Raw genomic sequence first — 18,885 nt, forward strand, 5'->3', positions numbered from 1 at the left:
TCGGATAGCCTGGATATATGTGGTGGAGTCTTGTCGACGTTTAGTCGGTACGAGTGCTGAATTTGAAGGTCAATAGACAAAGAGCCGGTCGGGTGAGAGTGTGGAGTAAGAAAAGCTGAAAGATGAGCTCTATAGATGTAGACTGAGGCTTCGGTGTGGCGATTCGTAGGAACAATCTCAGTCTTGATGATGAAGAAAAAACAATTGACGTCGATTCTCCAGCTGGAGGACTGACCGTGCAAGAGGAGGGTAAGAGAAGTGAGGCTTTGAGAGAAATAAGTACCTCGCAAGGCTAAAATTCGTGAGCCAAGAAGCCAGTCAGCCTTGCCTGTTGCCTGAAGAGGAGTGGAACGTCTGCCTGTTGTAGATCTGGTAGCGGTTATTCTGCTCAACGGCTGAAAATCACGCTCTTGATCTCTTGTGGGCGGCCTCTAGGTATGTATTCGTACTTGATGTGAGTAGTGGAGTGTGCGGTGCGCTGTCAATGTCGTCAGGTCACACAGGCGTCAGCTGTGGCGCTACTGAACTGCTGCATTGCATAGACGCCACAAGGGCGCAGAAACGAGTTGCATGGTATTACCTGAGATCTACTACCTTCATCACACTCAAAAAGTTTTCCCAATGTTTCGTCATTATTATAGTCAATAACAAGAGAAACGATTCGAATCTCACCTCCTGACGGTGATGCCTGGAAGTCTCCGCAGTGAGGAGAAGACAGGGCAAACTCGACTTGGTAATCTCAACATACAATTACGCATTCGTGGTACGAGTGGGTAGCCATGCACATAGACGAGATAAGATGAGATAGTACGGGAGTACTGACGGAGTGGTCGCGTTGTTGGACGCGGATCCGACTCATGAGGCTGATGAAGCATGGCTCGGTGTGGCGGTGCATTTTGCTACCCCGCGACCGGAGCCGGAGTTTGAGCCCCACGCTATCTTTTTCGTCACCCATGCGCTGACTAGACGTTTTTTTGCGCGTCGACATAAAGAAGGCATCACGTCAAGCCTCAGGCGCTCTTTAGCCCAAAATGACTACTCACATCAAAGTACCCTGCTCGTCAGCCAACATTGGCCCTGGCTTCGATGTCATCGGCCTGGCGCTGAACCTCTACCTTGAACTAGATGTCACAGTCACCAAGAAGGAGAAATCAGAACACTCGCTCAACTGCAAGATAACTTATGAAGGCGTAGGCGCGGACGACGTCCCTCTCGTTGCGCAAGACAACCTCATCACACGAACGGCCGTATACGTGCTCCGATGCCATGGCATTCGCGACTTCCCTTCCGAAACACACGTTCACGTCAAGAACCCGATACCACTCGGACGGGGACTGGGCTCCTCAGCCGCGGCTATTGTAGGAGGCGTATACCTGGCAAATGAGGTCGGCAACCTCAAGCTGTCACGAGCGCGCATGCTCGACTACTGCCTGATGGAAGAGCGCCACCCAGACAACGTCGCAGCGGCTTTGTACGGAGGATTTGTCGGCACATACCTCAACGAACTATCGCCCGAAGACACTGAGCGCCTTGAGATCCCCCTCAGTGAAGTTCTACCACAGCCCGCCGGTGGTGTAGACACGGGTCTGCGCCCACCCGAGCCTCCGCTCAACATTGGTCACTACACCAAGTTTGACTGGTCGCCTGCCATCAAGTGCATATGCATAATACCACAATTCGAAGTGTCCACGGCCAAGGCGCGCGCGGTATTGCCAGAGTCGTACTCACGCAAAGATGCCATCTTCAACATGCAGCGACTGGCTGTCTTGACCACTGCCCTCGGTCAAGCCACACCAGACCCCGACATGATCTACACAGCCATGCAAGACAAGCTCCACCAACCCTACCGTCGCGGCCTCATCCCCGGTCTTACCGAGATCCTCCAGTCCGTTACCCCACAATCACACCCTGGCCTTCTGGGCATTTGTCTCTCAGGAGCTGGCCCCACCATACTCGCCCTCGCGACCGAGAACTTCAACCAGATTGCAGAGCATCTGTTACAAGAGTTCAAGAAGGAGGGTATAACATGTGACTGGAAACTCCTTGAGCCAGCCCAGGAAGGCACCACTGTGACACGCCCTTCGAGCACCTCACAGCCAGCGGGCGAGGCCTTGACGTACGCATCGTCAGGTGTTAGCATCGACGCGGGCAACCAGCTCGTCAAGCAGATCAAGGCATTGACTGCCAGCACAAAACGGCCGGGAGCCGATGGCAAAATCGGTGGATTTGGCGGCTTGCTCGACCTGCAAGCAGCCGGATACACTGAGGCACCGATACTTGTGGGCGCCATTGACGGTATTGGTACCAAGGTCAAGATTGCCTTCGAAATGGGCAAGCACGACACTGTTGGTATCGACCTTGTCGCCATGAACGTCAACGACCTCGTTGTACAGGGCGCCGAGCCCCTGATGTTCCTCGACTACTATGCTTGCAGCAAGCTAGATGTGGAAGGTGCTGCCAAGTTTGTCGAGGGCGTCGCCAACGGCTGCCGGCAATCTGCATGTGCGCTTGTTGGTGGAGAGACGGCAGAAATGCCCGGTATCTACCAGTCAGGCGAATACGACGCCGGTGGTGCAGCCATCGGTGCCATCAAGCAAGGCGCGACTATCCTACCAGACACAGCGTCCATGACCGAGGGTGACGTGCTCATCGGCATGGCCTCGAGTGGAGTCCACTCCAACGGCTTCTCGCTCGTCCGAAGAATCGTCGAGACACAAGGCATCTCGTATTCAGATGCGTGCCCGTGGAGCTCAGGTGAGAACCTCGGGACCGCGCTCCTGACACCCACCAAGATCTACGTCAAACCACTACTAGCTGCAACCAAGCGGGGCCTCATCAAGGGTATGGCCCACATCACGGGTGGCGGCTTAACGGAGAACATTCCTCGCATGTTGCCCAAGACCCTGGCTGCCGAGCTCGACGCAAAGAGCTGGCCGCTTTTGGACGTGTTCAAATGGCTCAAGAGCGCGGGCCGTTTGGAGAACTCGGAGCTTGCGAGGACTTTCAATACAGGTCTTGGTATGGTACTTGTTGTCAGCCAGGAGAACGTCAGGACGACCATGGACCGACTACAGGAGTATGGCGAGAAGGTCTACGTGGTCGGTAGTCTGAAGAAGAGGACAGATGCGGATGAGGAATGCATTGTCAACAACATGGATGTCTGGGGTTGAGCAAAAGTCTCGCTTTATTGGTTCATGCACACATGTAGTGGAGAGACGATACGCCATGTACGGAGGTCATTTTAGTCTGGACCATCACCGGGAGCCTCCGCGGTTGCAGCGGCAGCGGCATATCAAACAATATATATATACCCACCTTTTCTCAAGCTTCTAGAGCAACATTAAATCCACTCGGAATGTTGTTATATCATGGTTCTTCAGACAGACACGCGTCTGCTGCCTCAGATGGTCTTTTGTTGTGACTAAGGGATTGTATCACGAAACGCTGACATTAGCCGTGGTCCAAACCGAAGAGCCTCACGATCGCGTCATGCATTTGGCTGACGGGGGTTGATGGAATGACAGCTGAAGACAAGGCGCTACGCACCACCCTATTAGTTCGTATGCATGCACGCCGCGGCTTATTGTGGGGATGCATGGCTTGTTCGCTGCGAGGACGCGTAAAGTGTCTGCTTACCTGAATATTTTGCCAACTTGCGCCAGGCGTTTGATAAAGTCTAGATTCATCACACATACATATCCCTCCCTATAAGTTGTTTCGTTGACGACTGCTCAGGCAGCGTTGGGACTGGTTGTCGCGACTGGCTTGTCATCATGACAAGCTAGATGATCGCGATTGCATGATCGTATACCAGCGTGATACAAACAAGCCCTGCATCCCGCTCGACCTTCTAGAACGTCTCACCGCTGCCACAACGCCTTAGTTGCCTTTCGGTTACTTCATCCGTGGGGTACTGCACGTAGAGTGCCGCTACGCCTACGACGGCGCTGGCTTTGGCTTTTGCTTACGAGCCGAGCAAGTTTATGGCCATGGCGGTGTTGACATGTCGTGTTTGTGTAATAGATTGCGCGAATCGCGAATCCAAAGCTAGAAGACGCGATATTCAACACTACTATAGACGACCAAACACATGGGATCCATGGCGTCGCAAAGTGCAAAGAGAGAGAAAGCAGCTGGGTAAGAGTCATACTGCGCTTCCCAACAAATTCTGCTCCCTTCCGTGACGTCGACATGTGAGAATGCACGTTCAGTTCGGCATGCCTTGGTTCCGATAAGGGACTTTCTGGCACACGTTTGGCGCCGCGGATTTAGTTGTGGGTCAGGGATGAGGCCATACACAGGGTGGTGCAGCGAGTGCGATAGGATGGCTCTGTGCTGTTGAGGGTTATGGAGCTGCCGCATCGAGAAGCGTGGTGGTGTATAGGCAACCATGTTCGAACGTGTCTCTGCTTCGCGGCTGAACAACAAGGGCGGGGCGCCCCGATTTCCCTGGCCGCTCTTGTGCTCGCCTATCAGAGTTTCGGAGGAGGTGGGACCAGAAGGACTTGTGTTGCGCCTACGGACCGTTTTCCAGACGGCCCTAACTATTTTTTTTCTTTTGCGTCCCGGGCAGGTCAAGCAAGACCCAATTCCTGAACAAGGCACGCACCACACACACACCCCCCCCCCGAAATCTGACAGCATTGCAGTGCAGCCAGCCATAGCCAGCCCAACGCAACCCAGGACAGCCTTGACCACCTTGCCTTACCCCAACCCGGCAACCTACCTAGCCCTATCTATCGCGTCACCCATCCCATCATCTTACCTTGCAGTCCGCTCCGTCTTATATCTTTACGCCGTCCCCCTCCCCCTCCCTCCAACATGTCCGCCCCCCACGACACGCCCGCCCACACCACACACCCCATCAACACGACGACGCCCGCCGACCCCCCACTCAAGGGCGACGCAACCGCCGCACACCCACCCCCGCAAAAGCCCGATCCAACCCTCTCCTCCAACGACCATGGCGCCGCCCAAGGAGGACAGTCCACCCCCCATCCCTCCCCCGCCGCCGAACTCACCCGTCTTAAAAGCACGCTGAAGGCCTCGCTGCGCCAATTCAAAGACTTCCCCGAGCCAGGCATCTTGTTCGAGGACATCCTGCCCATCTTTGCCAACCCGCAATTGCACGAGGGACTGCTGCGCGGTCTTGAATTGTCCATTGAGCAGCAGTTTGGCGCCTCGGGTGCCAAGCCTGATGTCGTTGTCGGACTCGATGCGCGTGGGTTCCTGTTCGGACCTAGTCTGGCGCTGAGGCTGGGTGCAAGTTTTGTGCCCGTCAGGAAGAGGGGCAAGTTGCCTGGTCCGTGTGAGACGGCTGAGTACAAGAAGGAGTATGGAAGCGACTTCTTCCAGATGCAGGCGGATGCTATCAAGAGCGGGCAGAAGGTGCTCATTGTTGATGACATTATCGCAACTGGTGAGGACTTTTCCTTCTTACGCGTGTTCGGCGCAAACAGTGTGGAATAATTGCTAACGAGATTATAGGTGGCTCCGCAGCTGCAGCTGGTTCTCTGGTGAAGAAGCTAGGAGGAACGATCATGGGCTACCTTTTCATTCTCGAGCTAGACTTCCTCAAGGGCCGCGATCAGCTCGATGCGCCTGTACACACATTGCTTTCGGGCCAGGAGGAGAAGATGGTGCAGTAGATCTGTAACATTGGAATGAATCTCGACTCGATGCCGTAAACAAAAAAAACATGATATAGATGGGTGGTTGGGGAATTGCATATGGGCGGCGTTGGCGGTTTGTATAGTCACGATGTATGCGCGCTGAGATGGGAAAGCGCTGCGAAGATTTATGATGAATACGTTCAAATCCCTCCACTGACAACTGGTCACTATGATGCGTACCAAGGCTACATTAGACTGTTCTTCTTGTCCACCACGCCGAGGTCACGCCCGTCTGAATGCGCACCGCTCTCCGTCGCAAAACTCGCAGTGCCCAAAATTTCCGCTGTTTACCCCTCCATGCCACAGGACATCCCTGCATCGTGCTGACACAGCAGCCACCAAAGAGGAAAGTGGGGTAGCTTCCGATGCCGGTCCCGCCTCGTGTCACTGCGATAGGGCGGACGCGCTCATTTAGGTGCGCCTCCGCCGACGATAGCCTTGGTTTGCCTGACGTAGATAAACTGTCCCATGCTGCTTATACGCACAGCTACATTGCGAGCTTTGAGATCTTTTCCCTCTACCATTACTTCTACGACTTCTATACTACGGCAACCACGTCCAGTATACTCCATTGAAGCTATCAGAAAGATGTCGGACATTAAGAAGGTTCACACCGCGAACGCGTGTCCTCGTAAGTTGTGCTGAAATATCCACTTGTTGGGAAGAAGCTCTGCTAACACATGGTGTAGCTGCTGGACCCTACGTACGTCTTCCTTTTTGCCTTATGAAGCTCTAATGAGCTATACAAACACGCTATACCTCGATATACATAGTGCTAACGGGCACACCAAAGACACAAGCCATCGTTGCAGGCCCCAATATCTTCGTCTCCGGTCAAATCCCCGCCGATACCAAGGGAAACTTGATCGAGGGCAGCATCGCGGACAAGACCAAGATGTGCTGCGAGAACATCAAGGGTATTCTCACCGAGGCGGGTGTTGCTATGGACAGAATTGTCAAGGTGCGTCTACGCCAGCGAAACACGTCTTGTCCCATTGATATGTGGCTTGAGAGGCATACCGATCCTGGAGGATTTGAAACGCGGGTAAAACAAGGTACTGATTGCACTGACAGGTCAACGTCTTCCTCGACGACATGGCAAACTTTGCCGAGATGAACGGCATGTACGAGCAGTACTTCTCCCACAAGCCTGCGCGCAGCTGTGTTGCCGTCAAGCAGCTGCCCAAGGGTGTGCCGGTTGAGATTGAGTGCATTGCGTATACTGGTATGAGCTCGAAGCTTTGAGGCGCAGAGTGCTGTATGTTGATCATGCATAGGTTGAACGACTACAACCCGCCTAGGACGGGATAACAACGCCTACATCTAGTTCAAAAGTAGCAATCAAAAATGAAAGCACGCTAGATTTGAGTCGCACCGCCACGAAGGATGGAGTTATGCGCATGTACTGTTGTTGCACCGCCTCGTACCCCACTTCAAATTGCTGCTTTGTCAATCTCACGCTCACCTGACCGCAGCTTACACCTCATCTGATGTTCTAGTCTGCACATAGGTTTAATCTTCTTTAGGCGATCCACTTCTCCAGTGCCTTGAGCTATGCGACTATTGCACCTTGAAGCCAATGGCTTCTTCTGTCTCACCGAATTCTTCCATGACATACCACCGTACGCTATCCTTTCCCATACCTGGGGAGATGACCACGAAGAAGTCAGTTATCGACATATCATAAAGAGGACAGGTACCACAAAGATCGGGTACAGGAAGCTTCAATTTTGCGCACGACAAGCTGCACTCAGCAATCTCCGTTACATCTGGGTAGATACAGCCTGCATTGACAAAGGCAGCAGTGCGGAGTTATCAGAAGCCATCAACTCTATGTACCGTTGGTATCAACGCGCGTCAGTGTGCTATGTGTATCTCTCGGATATCACTAGCGAAGACGTGAAGAGCGATCCTCGAATTTTTCAGACTAGCAGGTGGTTTACCCGTGGCTGGACACTGCAGGAACTCATCGCTCCCAATACGGTTCAGTTCTTCACTGCAGAAGAGCGGTACATAGGAGATAGGGTCTCACTCCTGCAAAGTATCGTTGAGGTTACAGGAATACCGAGAGCTGTTCTCGAGGGTTGTCGCGACGCGATGAACCCTTATAAAACGGATGCACGACTGTCCTGGGCAAAAGGAAGACAGACTAAAAGAGAGGAGGATTCTGCCTATTGTTTGATGGGACTGTTAGACATCAACATGCCGCTTCTTTACGGAGAGGGACGCACGAGAGCATTTCGAAGACTTCAGAAGGAGATCGATCAATTTGAACAGAACCCGATAGGTATCCCAGAAGACCCGGTTTTAAGGTTCATACGTCACCACTGGCCTTATCAGGTATGTACGGACACGACGTTGGGGACCATCCATTGACATTTCCAAGTTGCTCGAAGACAACCTCCCTCATTACATGACCACACGAAATATGCACGAGAAACTCATGCATCTTCTCGCCAAGATGGTTCCCATAGTGGATCTTTTCATCCTTTTTTGCGGTCCTCTCATCAATCGGTATACCTTGAGAGCCGATATCGTTAGCACAATGCTTTTCACATTGCTGTGCGCTGTCAGTCTTGGAGTCTTTCTTAATATGCGCGTTCATGAAACATTTGCTGCTACTGCAGCATATGCTGCAATACTCCTAGTCCTGGTTCAGACCGAGCGATGAGGTTAGGAACATCCCGGAAAAGAAAGTGCAGTCAAGTCTCAGTATCAAGAGTGCTTCTCCTACATCTTTTCGAGCACCATCCGGCATCCTTTCTGCAAAAGTGGGAAGCTTCAGTTTGACGAAAAGACTTTGCTGTTGCGCTATGTCTTGGCCTCTTTCTTTTGTCTTCCTTGAAAACCGAGACTGCTTTGATCCAGGGGACTCTAGTTTGATGGCTGCTTAATACATCCACGCACCATTTGGCAGGGCTAATCGATACACGTAATGCTTCACCCTCACTAGGCGGCGCCCACTCTAACATCTTTCAATATAACTCGGCGTTCTTAGTCCGAATAAACAAGATGACAGCGAAGTAAGCTCGAGTCTCTAAGATGTGTAGCAAATGTTGATGATGCAAAGGCTAAATGACGTATCAGCAAGACGCGAATTTGAAGGTGGCGGCGCTAACATTGATGCTAGCTCAAGACAGCTCTATCAATTCATTCGACATAACATCGACAAGCAAGGACATGTACCCCATGTCTCTGACTCAATGTATACAATCTGGTGTACCGAGGTCATACTTTGACACTATACCTCGCCTGTTGCAAGCATTGCAACCTTTTCCTTTTAGCGATACCGAGGTATGTTCTCTAATTACCATAAGCGTCCACTTTTTTTCTTTAGCTGTTTCATTCCGCATGTAATTGAGGTCTAATTATTGTTGAACCTGCCGATGTCATACGGGCTTCGTTGATATAGCGAGTGGTCGCCCACACGACAATGGTTGACACGAAGACAAACTGCTGAAGCGAGCGCTAACGTGAGACGATCTCCTCGCGCATCTCGCGCAGCCTTGCTGTACTGACGTATTCCAGTGGCTCCTATAATTAATGTCGTACCATTTGTTTCCAGAGTAATTCAGCGTATGCGCGTGCCGCACTATCTGCATTATAATTATTTACAACTCTCAACACAGGCGCTCATATGCGCCTCTTACAGGCTACATCCGACAACGACTTCAGCCTGGTCGAATACTTTGATAACATCCCGCCATATGCGGTTCTTTCTCAAACCTGGGGTGCGGATCATGAAGAAGTCACATTCAAAGATAAATACAAGGGCAAGGGCAAAGGCAAGACAAAGCTTGGATACGAATAGCTGCGGTTCTGCGCTGCGCAGGCGGCAAGACATGGATTGAAGTTCTTCTGGGTTGATACATGCTGCATCGACAAGGGTAGCGGCGCCGAACTCTCCGAGGCCATCAACTCAATGTACGCGTGGTATAAGGGCTCAACAAAATGCTACGTCTATCTCTCGGACGTTCCTTGTCGCATCTTGGATATCACATGGCAGGAAATCCCCGTAGACACTTTCTTATCGAGTAGATGGTTTACGCGCGGCTGGACCTTTCAAGAGCTTCTCGCACCGGAAACACTGGTATTCTTCGCTGCAAATGGAACCGAACTGGGAGACAAAGCGAATATTCCAGAGGGTATCGCACGTCAAACGCACATTCCTATCGACGTCTTACAGGACAGCGACTACTCTGCCAACTACAATGTTGAAGAGAGGATAGATTGGACAATGCATAGGAGGACAAAACGCGAAGAGGACGCGGCATATTGTCTCCTGGGTTTCTTCGGGGTGCAGATGCCGCTCATATATGGCGAGGGTAGTGCGAGAGCCTTTGCACGATTGCGGACTGAAATCAAGCGCCACACGTTTCAACAAAACTTGCAGACAGTTTTATCGTTCATGAAATTCCTCTATGATGGAATAGTAAGTCAGTGATCAGCTTGCACCTCATGCATTGTTGCTTACAACCATCATAGATGTCCGTAATACAGCCGATCCTTGCCCCCCTGGTACCTAGATGCATGTTGGAGCCTTTCAGGAAGGCTCTTCATTCGGAAACTTATCGGTTCATTTGGGATCTTACCTATTTTATCGTAATCTTCGGTCCGGCGATCTCCTCTATCGTTTACTTCTTTTACTACTTACGCGCGTTCGACGTAGATACCGCCACCACAGTCATGGAGGCTCTCCTTTCGTTGTCCTTCACATCGTGCGCTAGGTGTGTCACCAGATGGACTACAGCAGATCAGGTGTTTCACACAGTGGGAATATTCGGCTTGCTTTTTAGCCTCCATGTTTTACATAATTTGTACGAAAATCAGCTAGATCTTACGTAAAGCATCAAGTACGCCTCCTGTCTTAGTGGGAAGAGGGAGGTGTGAATACTACGTCTGCACAAAAGGTCGAGCTGATCTTGCTGCAAGCTAGAGTGACCAAAGCAGGGATCTTGACACTCTCGATGCATGCAACTAGGCAAAATGTCTTTGCTTCCTCTAGTCTGCACTAACATTGACAATATTATGCTCTTATCAGCGAGTGATCTGTAGCAATGTTTCGCGCAGGTTCTAGAGTCCTTGATTCTAGAATGACGTGCTTGGATAAACTCCTGGTAGTTGGCTGACGCGAACGAAAGTGATTACGAAGGATCAAATCTGAGACAACAGAATCATGCATATCGCTCATCCTCCCTCCATCTATCTATCTCGACGTGCCCCATGCTCACAGTAAGTGTTACTGTCCATCTCCAATTGGTCTCAGTATTTTGCGCATTCTATTCGATGTATACGACATTCATTCACGTGCCTTAATGCATCCATTCACGTGCGCCTTTTTACGCTACAACGTATGACGCGTCCAGACTCGTTGGATGAGTTGCATGATTTTGGCTGTGGTAAGCAGTTTCATGGCTGATAAGCCTCCGCATTTTGCGTTGGCGGTTGCCTAATGCTCACCACCTTGTAAACACATGTATAAGAATCTCCGATCTTCTACTGTAAAATCACCAGTAACATATTGAGATCGAGGTCTTCCAGGTCATGGCACTAGAACAGTTAGTTTCTCGAGAGTATAGTCCAAATCGATCGCTGACTATCTATTACTTCACTCTCAAGGCGTAAACGCACCAAACCATTGATACCGAAACCGTTCGAAACCGTATCCATCAGCCCACTTTTACCATGGTCAACATCTCGACCGCTGGCACGAGTAATGGGCAAATTCTGTCCCGAGCTTGATCGTGAACTCTACCGGGCCCGACTAAGCAAAGAGAAGCTTACAGATCTGGACAAGCGAGCACACAGGTTGCAATCGCGAGCTGTACGAAATCGGGTATTTGAGGCTTCAGAGTCCAAATGGGAAGCAGATGCATGGCGCGACGTATTCAGCTTGATCAGGGACGATGACACATTCGAAATGTTGTATTCATTCTTTGGCTCACTTACCATCCATTTTTGGAGCAGAAAGGTCTGACTTCCATCGCAGGGACAAGCGACCATACGAGTTTATCGAAGAAGACCCAGATAACAAGTGGTCTTTCAAAAGACGTATACCTGATGCTACTATGGGACTGAGGACCTATGATGCCTCAAATCTCAAGCATGGTTACGTATGCGAAGTGGATGGTTGTACAGCTAACCACGACAGTATGCAACCCAACAAATCTCTATTAGATACCCGTATCGATCTTCAGATGCATGACAGGCAATGCGGACTGATAGTCGATGGGCTATGGGGTGAATCAAACCTTATATTTCCGTTCGCTGTATACGAAGCAAAGAAACGTGTATCTGCTTGGGAGCAAGCGGAGGATCAGGTTTACCATGCTTTCCAGGTCTACTTAGCCATGCTTGATGACCTGGCTCGAGACCCCTCGGACGTCACAAGATACCAGTCCAAAGAGAGTAAGGACTACCAACTCTTTGGCTTTACCTCTTGTGGCTCATCCTGGAGAGTCTACATAGCATGGTATTACTTGGATGGATGTGTGAGTAGTATATCCAAGATGTCTCGCTCTGCTATAACATCGAGCTAATAAGAGTACAGCACGCGGAAACCATATGGGGTGGCGATGTCACAGACTTCATGCTGGCGTATGAGCTCATATGTCTCGTCGATCAAATCCATGATTTCGCTGCTAATCAGCATCGCAAATTCGTCATCAAACATCTTGAAAGATGGCTCATACATTCCGAGGAACACGATCCGCTAGTACATCAGACAGACGACATTTCAGATCTAGCTGACCCGGAATGGTTGGAGATCAAAGAAGCATGGAAAGAAGCCAGAAATGCCAAAGCTGCCAGAACTCGTTTGCGGAATAGACTCAAGATATCAGACAATGCTCTCAATCGCCATTCAAAAACACCGCGAAACGCTAAGATGACCAAAGTCTCGAGTAAGGTTCAGATCCAGAACAAGCGCACCCGTGGTCATCAGCCGAAGACGGTAAATGATTCGGAACCAAAGCGGCCCCGTGGGCGACCTAGGAAATCCGCGAAAACGCCAGGAAGTCCACCATGCAGAACTGCTACTAGAAAACCGCGAAATCGCGCTTGAGACTGGGATGAAGGCCCGGCTATCCATATCCTGCTTGTCGAACAGAACGTTGTACAACAGAATTGTCAAGCAGACTAACGTGGGTTCTGTTGCTATCGTTCCCATTACACATAGTCGTAGACAGTCATAAAGGACGTATAGACTCGATATGAATTTATGGGAGAGGTGACATATCTATAGAAGTATCCTCGAAGATGAGTTCCTCCAGTCTAACCTGTTTTTGGTGCCTTCCGGATACGAATGGGAACGGTTGAGCGAGCAACCCTTGCGATGTAATTCTGCCAGCTCACTACCTCAGCGTGCGACGCTTCTAACATCGCCAATCTTCAGTTTGGTAGGACATCGCTACCTGGGCGACAACGCTCATGCAGTATGTGTCAATCCAGAAGGATTTGAATCTATAAGAGTAGACGCCAACGCCGTCAAAAACTATGGGTGTCAAATCGACAACTGACGAGAGGTAAGCTAACGGTACACTGTTGTTAGGCAACCAGAGCTTGGCTGTGTAGCATTTTTCATTCCGCCAGTCAGTAATAGGCACTACATCTCCTACTACAACTTAGTGGGTCGAAGATAGAGGAGCCATTGAAGTTGTGCTAGAATAAATTAACTCCGATGTATGTCAGCAACCAACGTCCTGTCGCTGCGGTGAGACTTCGTACCTACGCTGCACAGAAGCGGGAGAGGCATTACCCAAGAAATCGAGCGATTGGATGTGCGCGCGAGCACGATCGATTGATTATGTACGAGCACTGTTTTGCTCCACAGTCAACTATCGTTGATTAGGCTAACCTTTTCGGCTACTCGGCGCAGTGGGAATAAACCTGCATCCTGACAGTCTCCGGCCGAGATTGGACGAGGGTCGGACACCAGACACCTTGGAACATTGAAACTTATAACGCAGTGTATTCAGATGCGTTCAGAAGAAACCAAACCACCTAAGGGTGATAGAACTGAGTTGAAAAGAACGTATCTAAGTATTCCTGGCCGGGTGACGCCTTGCGGCTCGGGCCGAACTTCAGCCACCTCGGCGAGGTAGTTTCATCGAGACGATCAGGCAACCAAAGGCATCCAAAGGCATCCAAAGGCGCCCACAAAACCCACTGCAAAGCCTCAAGAAGAGGAGCAATGCCGCCTTTAGTCCTTACTTTTGTACCCGTCAGTCCACAATTCGTTGCTTCTCATGTAAACCACCAATCAAAAGACCTAAAGCGCGGACTAAGTAAAAGCTTGCCGTTGTGTTCGTGCACTCCTCTGATCAAGTCAACAGTATAAGTAGGTAGCTATGGTTGCTCGCTGTCTTCATCTCTCTACACAGAAATCCACAGATATACACCTTCATAGTTAGCACCTGTCAGCACAATGGTCCAACTCCTCCCTTACGTTGCCTCTCTCCTAGCACTCGGCCAGGCCGTAGTTGCTGCCAAGGCAGTTACATCCTTTTCCGAATGGGTTGATGGTATTCTTGAGAATCCCGATGGTGAGAACATGACACCCGAGGAGGTCGTCGTTGCCTTCAAGAGTGGACACTTCGATTCTTCACCGTCAGGTATGTCCACCTTCTGATCCATACATCGTGCCTGAACGGAAGCTTACCTTTACCAATCTACATATAGCCAAGTTCAGTCGTAGCTTGTACGAGAAGCGCGCTACCTGCTATGAGAGCGCGAACACAGATTGCCTTGTACGTGAAACGAATCAGTCACTCAAGATGCCGGGCGAGGAAAGTCACTGACATCACCCTGCTTGACAGATCACAGATGCTGTTGCATGCATCAACACCGTCGCCCGCAAGACCAACTGCCGCAACGTCTATCTGCAATGCCAGATCAACACGGCCGCATTGACGACCGACGGTAACAAAGACTCTTCCTGGTAAGCATTCTTATTGAGAACTCAAACAGTCCTGCAAACTGACATTTAACCTTATTAGCAATGACGTTGCTCGGGGCGCAGGATTTATCTTGGATGCTTGCGTTGTTTCAGGTAGTGACAGGGTGCAAGGTTCGGAATTCGCATACGGAAATGGAGCAGAGCTGGTGCGACTTCGGAGACCTTGATTACAAGCAGTGAATATCTTAAAAATGTAATTTGCTATCTTGTTGGATACAGAGCATACAATGTGTCTCTACGAGTGACACCAACATTGTGTCAGATTTAGATATGAGAGGCACGGCGTTCTTCAATGGCAACATCTAAACTTCTAGGCGACAAGCCTATGGGATGCGCGTTACTAGGGACGTCGACACGACTATGATTTCTATTCGCGAGTGGGCTGCCGTGATGTACCGTACAAAGTCCCAAGTTCTTGGGTTCGTAAGGGATGTCTGGGGTAAATTTCCGGGTAAAGGTGCCTGACGTATGCTGCCACTTCTGGAGCTGTAGGGTAACGAACACCAAGAGAAATCGGATTGTATTCATAGTGATGTTTTCGCATGGGTGTTGTTGATTGAACACTCCTCGAAATCTCCATACTGGCGACTCGACGTAATGGACATTCGTTTCCTAGCTTCAGCAGCTGTTACAGCGTTAGCCACGGTTGGCCTTGCAAGTGCAACAGTAGGTGTATTCAATATCAATGACCTCCTGCAACCAGATCTACAACATGTCCTCGGTTCAGCTGAAACCCATCACCATGTGCCATGGTCACACAGGCCATACTGCATTACCAGCTCGTATCTTACCACACTGGATCAGGAATATTGCGTCTATACATCCAACACAACAGGCCCACATGGCCTTTCCCTCGTCTTCTCCCCAGCTTCCGCACATTTAGCAACAAAATATCTCGACGACAACCCAATCAATAGTTTCCTAACGCAGCAAGACGCTGAACGTCTGTACCTTGGCGGCCAACCATGGAAGATCGTGGACGTACCTGGGAAAGCGAAAGGCGTAGTAGCTACTCGGAAGATCAAGATGTACGAGACATTCATGATTGACCAAGCAGCTGTTGTGGTAGATGTAGAAGCCGAGAATGCTTTGACCAATGAGGAGAACAGGAAGTTGTTGAAGAGGGCGGTGGATCAATTGCTCGTGCCGGGTATGGTTCGAGATATGAGTGCTGCGCATGCCGGAAACAGAGGCGACGCCAATGAAGGTGATGAAGAACAGGACACAGAAGGGAGATTGGAAGATGATATTATGAAGACAAATTCTTATGGAAGTACGGTGGCTGAGGTCAGCTCGAAGGCGTTATATCCACTGATTTCAGTAAGTCACGACGTGAGGTATACAAGATATCACGAGACTGAACGTACCAGCGAATAAACCATGCCTGCAACCCGAATTCCTTCGTTCTCTTCTCTCGCGCTGGCGTCTCAATGGCCATAAAAGCCTACCGCGATATCGAACCTGGCGAGGAAATCACCGTATCCTGTAAGATACCCACAAACTCCCCCAACTAGCCATACTGATATAACTTAGACCTCCTCCTAGGACTCCCCTCTCCGAAACGCCAATCTCTAATACGGCGCTGGGGTTTCAAATGCACATGCGACCTATGTAGCCTCCCTATCCAAGAACGACAGGCTTCAGATCTCCGCCGCACCGTGATCGCGCAAGCCGAGGAAAAGATCATAGAACTAGCGCAAGAGTACAAACTCACCGAAGCGATATCTCTGGCAGAAGAATCTGTGGAGATGATCAAGGAAGAGGGGATTTGGTCCATGTTGACTGATGAGTACGCCATGTTGGCGATGCTATGGTTGGAGAAGGGGGATAAAGGGAGAGCGGAAATGTACGGTAAGAAGACGCATAGGCTGTTGGCAGACCTGGGATTCTTGGGCATCGGAGAGGAAAGGGAGGCGTGGAATTTGGAGACGCTGCTGACGAACATTGGAGGGTTGGGTGGTATGGGGGAGGCATGGAAGAAGGGTCCGTTGAGAGGCTGAGGACCGTGGTTAGAGCAGGATCATGGCTTGAAGATCAGCTGTAAGTAGCAAAACAGAGGTAAGTGTCTTTAGTGCCTAGATGTTAGACAACTACACACTTCCGTACTTTCTCCTGTAGTTGCCAGTCGTCTCCTTCGGTCCCGGCGCGCCTTTCTCAGCCCAACATTCCACGCCACATAAACGACCTTGCGCAGGCGGCGCAGGATTTTCGCCATGCTCAACCATGGGGTAGTGGAGGGCGACTCTTTGCAATAAAGCAAAGTGTATCTCCTCTGGCGACTTATCTGCCCATGCTCGCGTGCTCAGATACGAAAGTGGATATAATGGCATGTTCTCTTTACGGCCCATGAAGTCGTTGGCGAGAGGTGCAGCGCGCGACATGATGATATCGATGTCTTGACGGATTTGCTGGCAGAAGACATCGAGTGGCAGGTCGTTGACATCGTGGCCGAAGGGATCCTCGATCTCACGACCGATGGAAGCGATACCCAAGATGATGTACGCTGCGACTATGCATGCAGGGATGGTGATCCAGCCTAAAATGTTGAAGCACTGGAAAGGCAGCAACAGTATGTATAACCAGGTGACTTGAGCTATCGCGATGGAGTATGCTAGCGGAAGGGGTGTGTTCAAGATTCTCTCGGTGCCGCACAATGCCTCGTCCATGATTGTTAGTGAGTCGAGGCTCTGGGTTTGATTAATGCTGTCATCTCTCAGTGTGCCCGTGTCGTATAGGACTTTGATATAGACGGAGAGGTGAGATAGGATCTCGAGGGGTAGGTCTCCAAGAGGAACGGCCGATTTCTTGACATGTCTGCGTGGGTTTGGTGTTGCCATCGGTATGCCGAGGAGCTGGCAAGCCCGCCTGAAAGCGCTCGGAGGGTCGGGCGCGGGCATATTTGCTCCTCGCGCGAACGTGTCCAGATGGCCAACTAAGTGCTTGAGATCATCGTAGTGTGTTCCTGGCTCGAAACGCAATTTTTGCTTCAATGCGACAGCAAAAGCCACGATCACGTTCAAGCAGCTGACCTTGCCGAGCAGATCCTGCTTTCTCAGTTCAACATCGAAGCCATGTCTGTCTTCCACGTGTATCCGAACCAAACGCGCCAGTATATGCGATGCGAGGCGAAGACGTCCCCGAAGTTGTCGGCCTTGGAAGTATCGGTTCATAGAGGTGGAACTGCGGACGCCGAGTGCTAGACTCACAACGAAGCCCAGCACGGTAATGAAAACTCGATCGGTGCCGACTGCGTATTGTTAGTCCAGGTAAAAACATATCGAAAGAACAAAGAAACTGCTTACGGTCGTATACAAGCTTTGAGATGCACGTAATTGCAGTGACCCAACCACCCACAAGCATAATCGGAATGACGAGTTTAGGTGTGATGCTACCATGAAGTCGCAACATCATTGGTAGTTTTGAGTGATGGCTTAGGTCGCGTGGCCCCATCTGTTCTTCTCAGCATGATGGCCAGGTTTGTGCCGCCCAACCCTCTCCATCGGTGACGTACAAAGTACCCATCGCTCGACAAAGGCGGCATCGCATTTCACTGGACAAGGTGAGCAACAGGGATGATATGAATAGCGGCAGAGCGTAGGTAGGTAGATCTCGAAAAATTTCGGATAAGGAAGAAGCAGTGCGGGTTTATAGTGACATGGTCACGACATTGCTCAGACAATGTGATGGGTTTCCATCTGTTGCAGTAGCAGGTACGAGTGATGCGTCGTTACCTGCCCTCTCCTATCGTTCTTTGCCCTAATTTAGGAGGCGTTACCTACCCTGGACCCCATCATGTCCCGAGTTCATTGAGGTTTGATGCGTCGTTTGGCGCATCTTTCTTACGACGATAGATGGAGAGGCATCATAGATTCATACTACAGGTGTGGATGTCATGACGTGTTCGCGAGTGTTCAGACGCAGCACATTATGTCGTGAATGGCTCGTGGTCTGCTTCGTGGATGAGGCGGATCATTTAAGGTGTCGCTGTTGTTAAGGTAGTGTTGTGAGAAGTATCGCTGCTAGCCAGAGAGGACCGCCTCGCGTCAGGAGAGTGAAATGACGTCACGCGCGTAAGAAGCGCGTCAATCTGCGATATCCGTCAACCTGACGCGACAAGTCAATACAGCCGGCAAGACAAGTTTCCACAACCTTGAGCAGCTTTTCAGCGAGACATCCGCGCAAAAATGCGGCCCATCATATCTACTGGGCGTATCCCCCAGTCGGCAGAATCATGAGGGTACGGCTCACCACACTCGG

The 18,885-nt window shown here is 50.5% G+C and overlaps 9 protein-coding genes across 9 annotated transcripts; 8 read left to right on the forward strand and 1 right to left on the reverse strand.

The window, feature by feature from the left end:
- Window positions 1-1,031: 1,031 nt before the first annotated feature.
- Window positions 1,032-3,170, forward strand: AA0111_g10600 (Homoserine kinase; the record flags this gene model as incomplete). The annotated part of the gene is made up of 1 exon (XM_028644370.1): window positions 1,032-3,170. The coding sequence occupies one exon, from the start codon at window positions 1,032-1,034 to the stop codon at window positions 3,168-3,170; it is 2,139 nt and encodes a 712-aa protein (XP_028501801.1).
- A 1,651-nt stretch (window positions 3,171-4,821) lies between these two features.
- Window positions 4,822-5,648, forward strand: AA0111_g10601 (hypothetical protein; the record flags this gene model as incomplete). Its single annotated transcript, XM_028644371.1, has 2 exons — window positions 4,822-5,419; window positions 5,488-5,648. The coding sequence occupies 2 exons, from the start codon at window positions 4,822-4,824 to the stop codon at window positions 5,646-5,648; spliced, it is 759 nt and encodes a 252-aa protein (XP_028501802.1).
- A 612-nt stretch (window positions 5,649-6,260) lies between these two features.
- AA0111_g10602 (hypothetical protein) lies at window positions 6,261-6,954 on the forward strand (the record flags this gene model as incomplete). Its single annotated transcript, XM_028644372.1, has 5 exons — window positions 6,261-6,303; window positions 6,362-6,375; window positions 6,466-6,633; window positions 6,747-6,897; window positions 6,950-6,954. The coding sequence occupies 5 exons, from the start codon at window positions 6,261-6,263 to the stop codon at window positions 6,952-6,954; spliced, it is 381 nt and encodes a 126-aa protein (XP_028501803.1).
- A 2,355-nt stretch (window positions 6,955-9,309) lies between these two features.
- On the forward strand, window positions 9,310-9,483 carry AA0111_g10603 (hypothetical protein; the record flags this gene model as incomplete). The annotated part of the gene is made up of 1 exon (XM_028644373.1): window positions 9,310-9,483. One exon carries the CDS (start codon window positions 9,310-9,312, stop codon window positions 9,481-9,483), a length of 174 nt encoding a protein of 57 aa, XP_028501841.1.
- Window positions 9,484-9,594: 111 nt separating this feature from the next.
- Window positions 9,595-10,116, forward strand: AA0111_g10604 (hypothetical protein; the record flags this gene model as incomplete). The annotated part of the gene is made up of 1 exon (XM_028644374.1): window positions 9,595-10,116. The coding sequence occupies one exon, from the start codon at window positions 9,595-9,597 to the stop codon at window positions 10,114-10,116; it is 522 nt and encodes a 173-aa protein (XP_028501797.1).
- Window positions 10,117-11,824: 1,708 nt separating this feature from the next.
- On the forward strand, window positions 11,825-12,735 carry AA0111_g10605 (hypothetical protein; the record flags this gene model as incomplete). The annotated part of the gene is made up of 2 exons (XM_028644375.1): window positions 11,825-12,163; window positions 12,223-12,735. 2 exons carry the CDS (start codon window positions 11,825-11,827, stop codon window positions 12,733-12,735), a joined length of 852 nt encoding a protein of 283 aa, XP_028501798.1.
- A 1,362-nt stretch (window positions 12,736-14,097) lies between these two features.
- AA0111_g10606 (hypothetical protein) lies at window positions 14,098-14,795 on the forward strand (the record flags this gene model as incomplete). The annotated part of the gene is made up of 4 exons (XM_028644376.1): window positions 14,098-14,284; window positions 14,352-14,419; window positions 14,489-14,610; window positions 14,669-14,795. The coding sequence occupies 4 exons, from the start codon at window positions 14,098-14,100 to the stop codon at window positions 14,793-14,795; spliced, it is 504 nt and encodes a 167-aa protein (XP_028501804.1).
- Window positions 14,796-15,225: 430 nt separating this feature from the next.
- AA0111_g10607 (hypothetical protein) lies at window positions 15,226-16,628 on the forward strand (the record flags this gene model as incomplete). The annotated part of the gene is made up of 3 exons (XM_028644377.1): window positions 15,226-15,948; window positions 15,999-16,113; window positions 16,162-16,628. 3 exons carry the CDS (start codon window positions 15,226-15,228, stop codon window positions 16,626-16,628), a joined length of 1,305 nt encoding a protein of 434 aa, XP_028501800.1.
- Window positions 16,629-16,718: 90 nt separating this feature from the next.
- AA0111_g10608 (hypothetical protein) lies at window positions 16,719-18,036 on the reverse strand (the record flags this gene model as incomplete). Its single annotated transcript, XM_028644378.1, has 2 exons — window positions 16,719-17,875; window positions 17,931-18,036. The coding sequence occupies 2 exons, from the start codon at window positions 18,034-18,036 to the stop codon at window positions 16,719-16,721; spliced, it is 1,263 nt and encodes a 420-aa protein (XP_028501837.1).
- Between the last annotated feature and the right edge of the window lie 849 nt (window positions 18,037-18,885).

This window comes from Alternaria arborescens (assembly GCF_004154835.1).
Source record: "Alternaria arborescens strain FERA 675 chromosome Unknown contig_37, whole genome shotgun sequence".
In the NCBI taxonomy this organism is placed as follows: domain Eukaryota; kingdom Fungi; phylum Ascomycota; class Dothideomycetes; order Pleosporales; family Pleosporaceae; genus Alternaria; species Alternaria arborescens.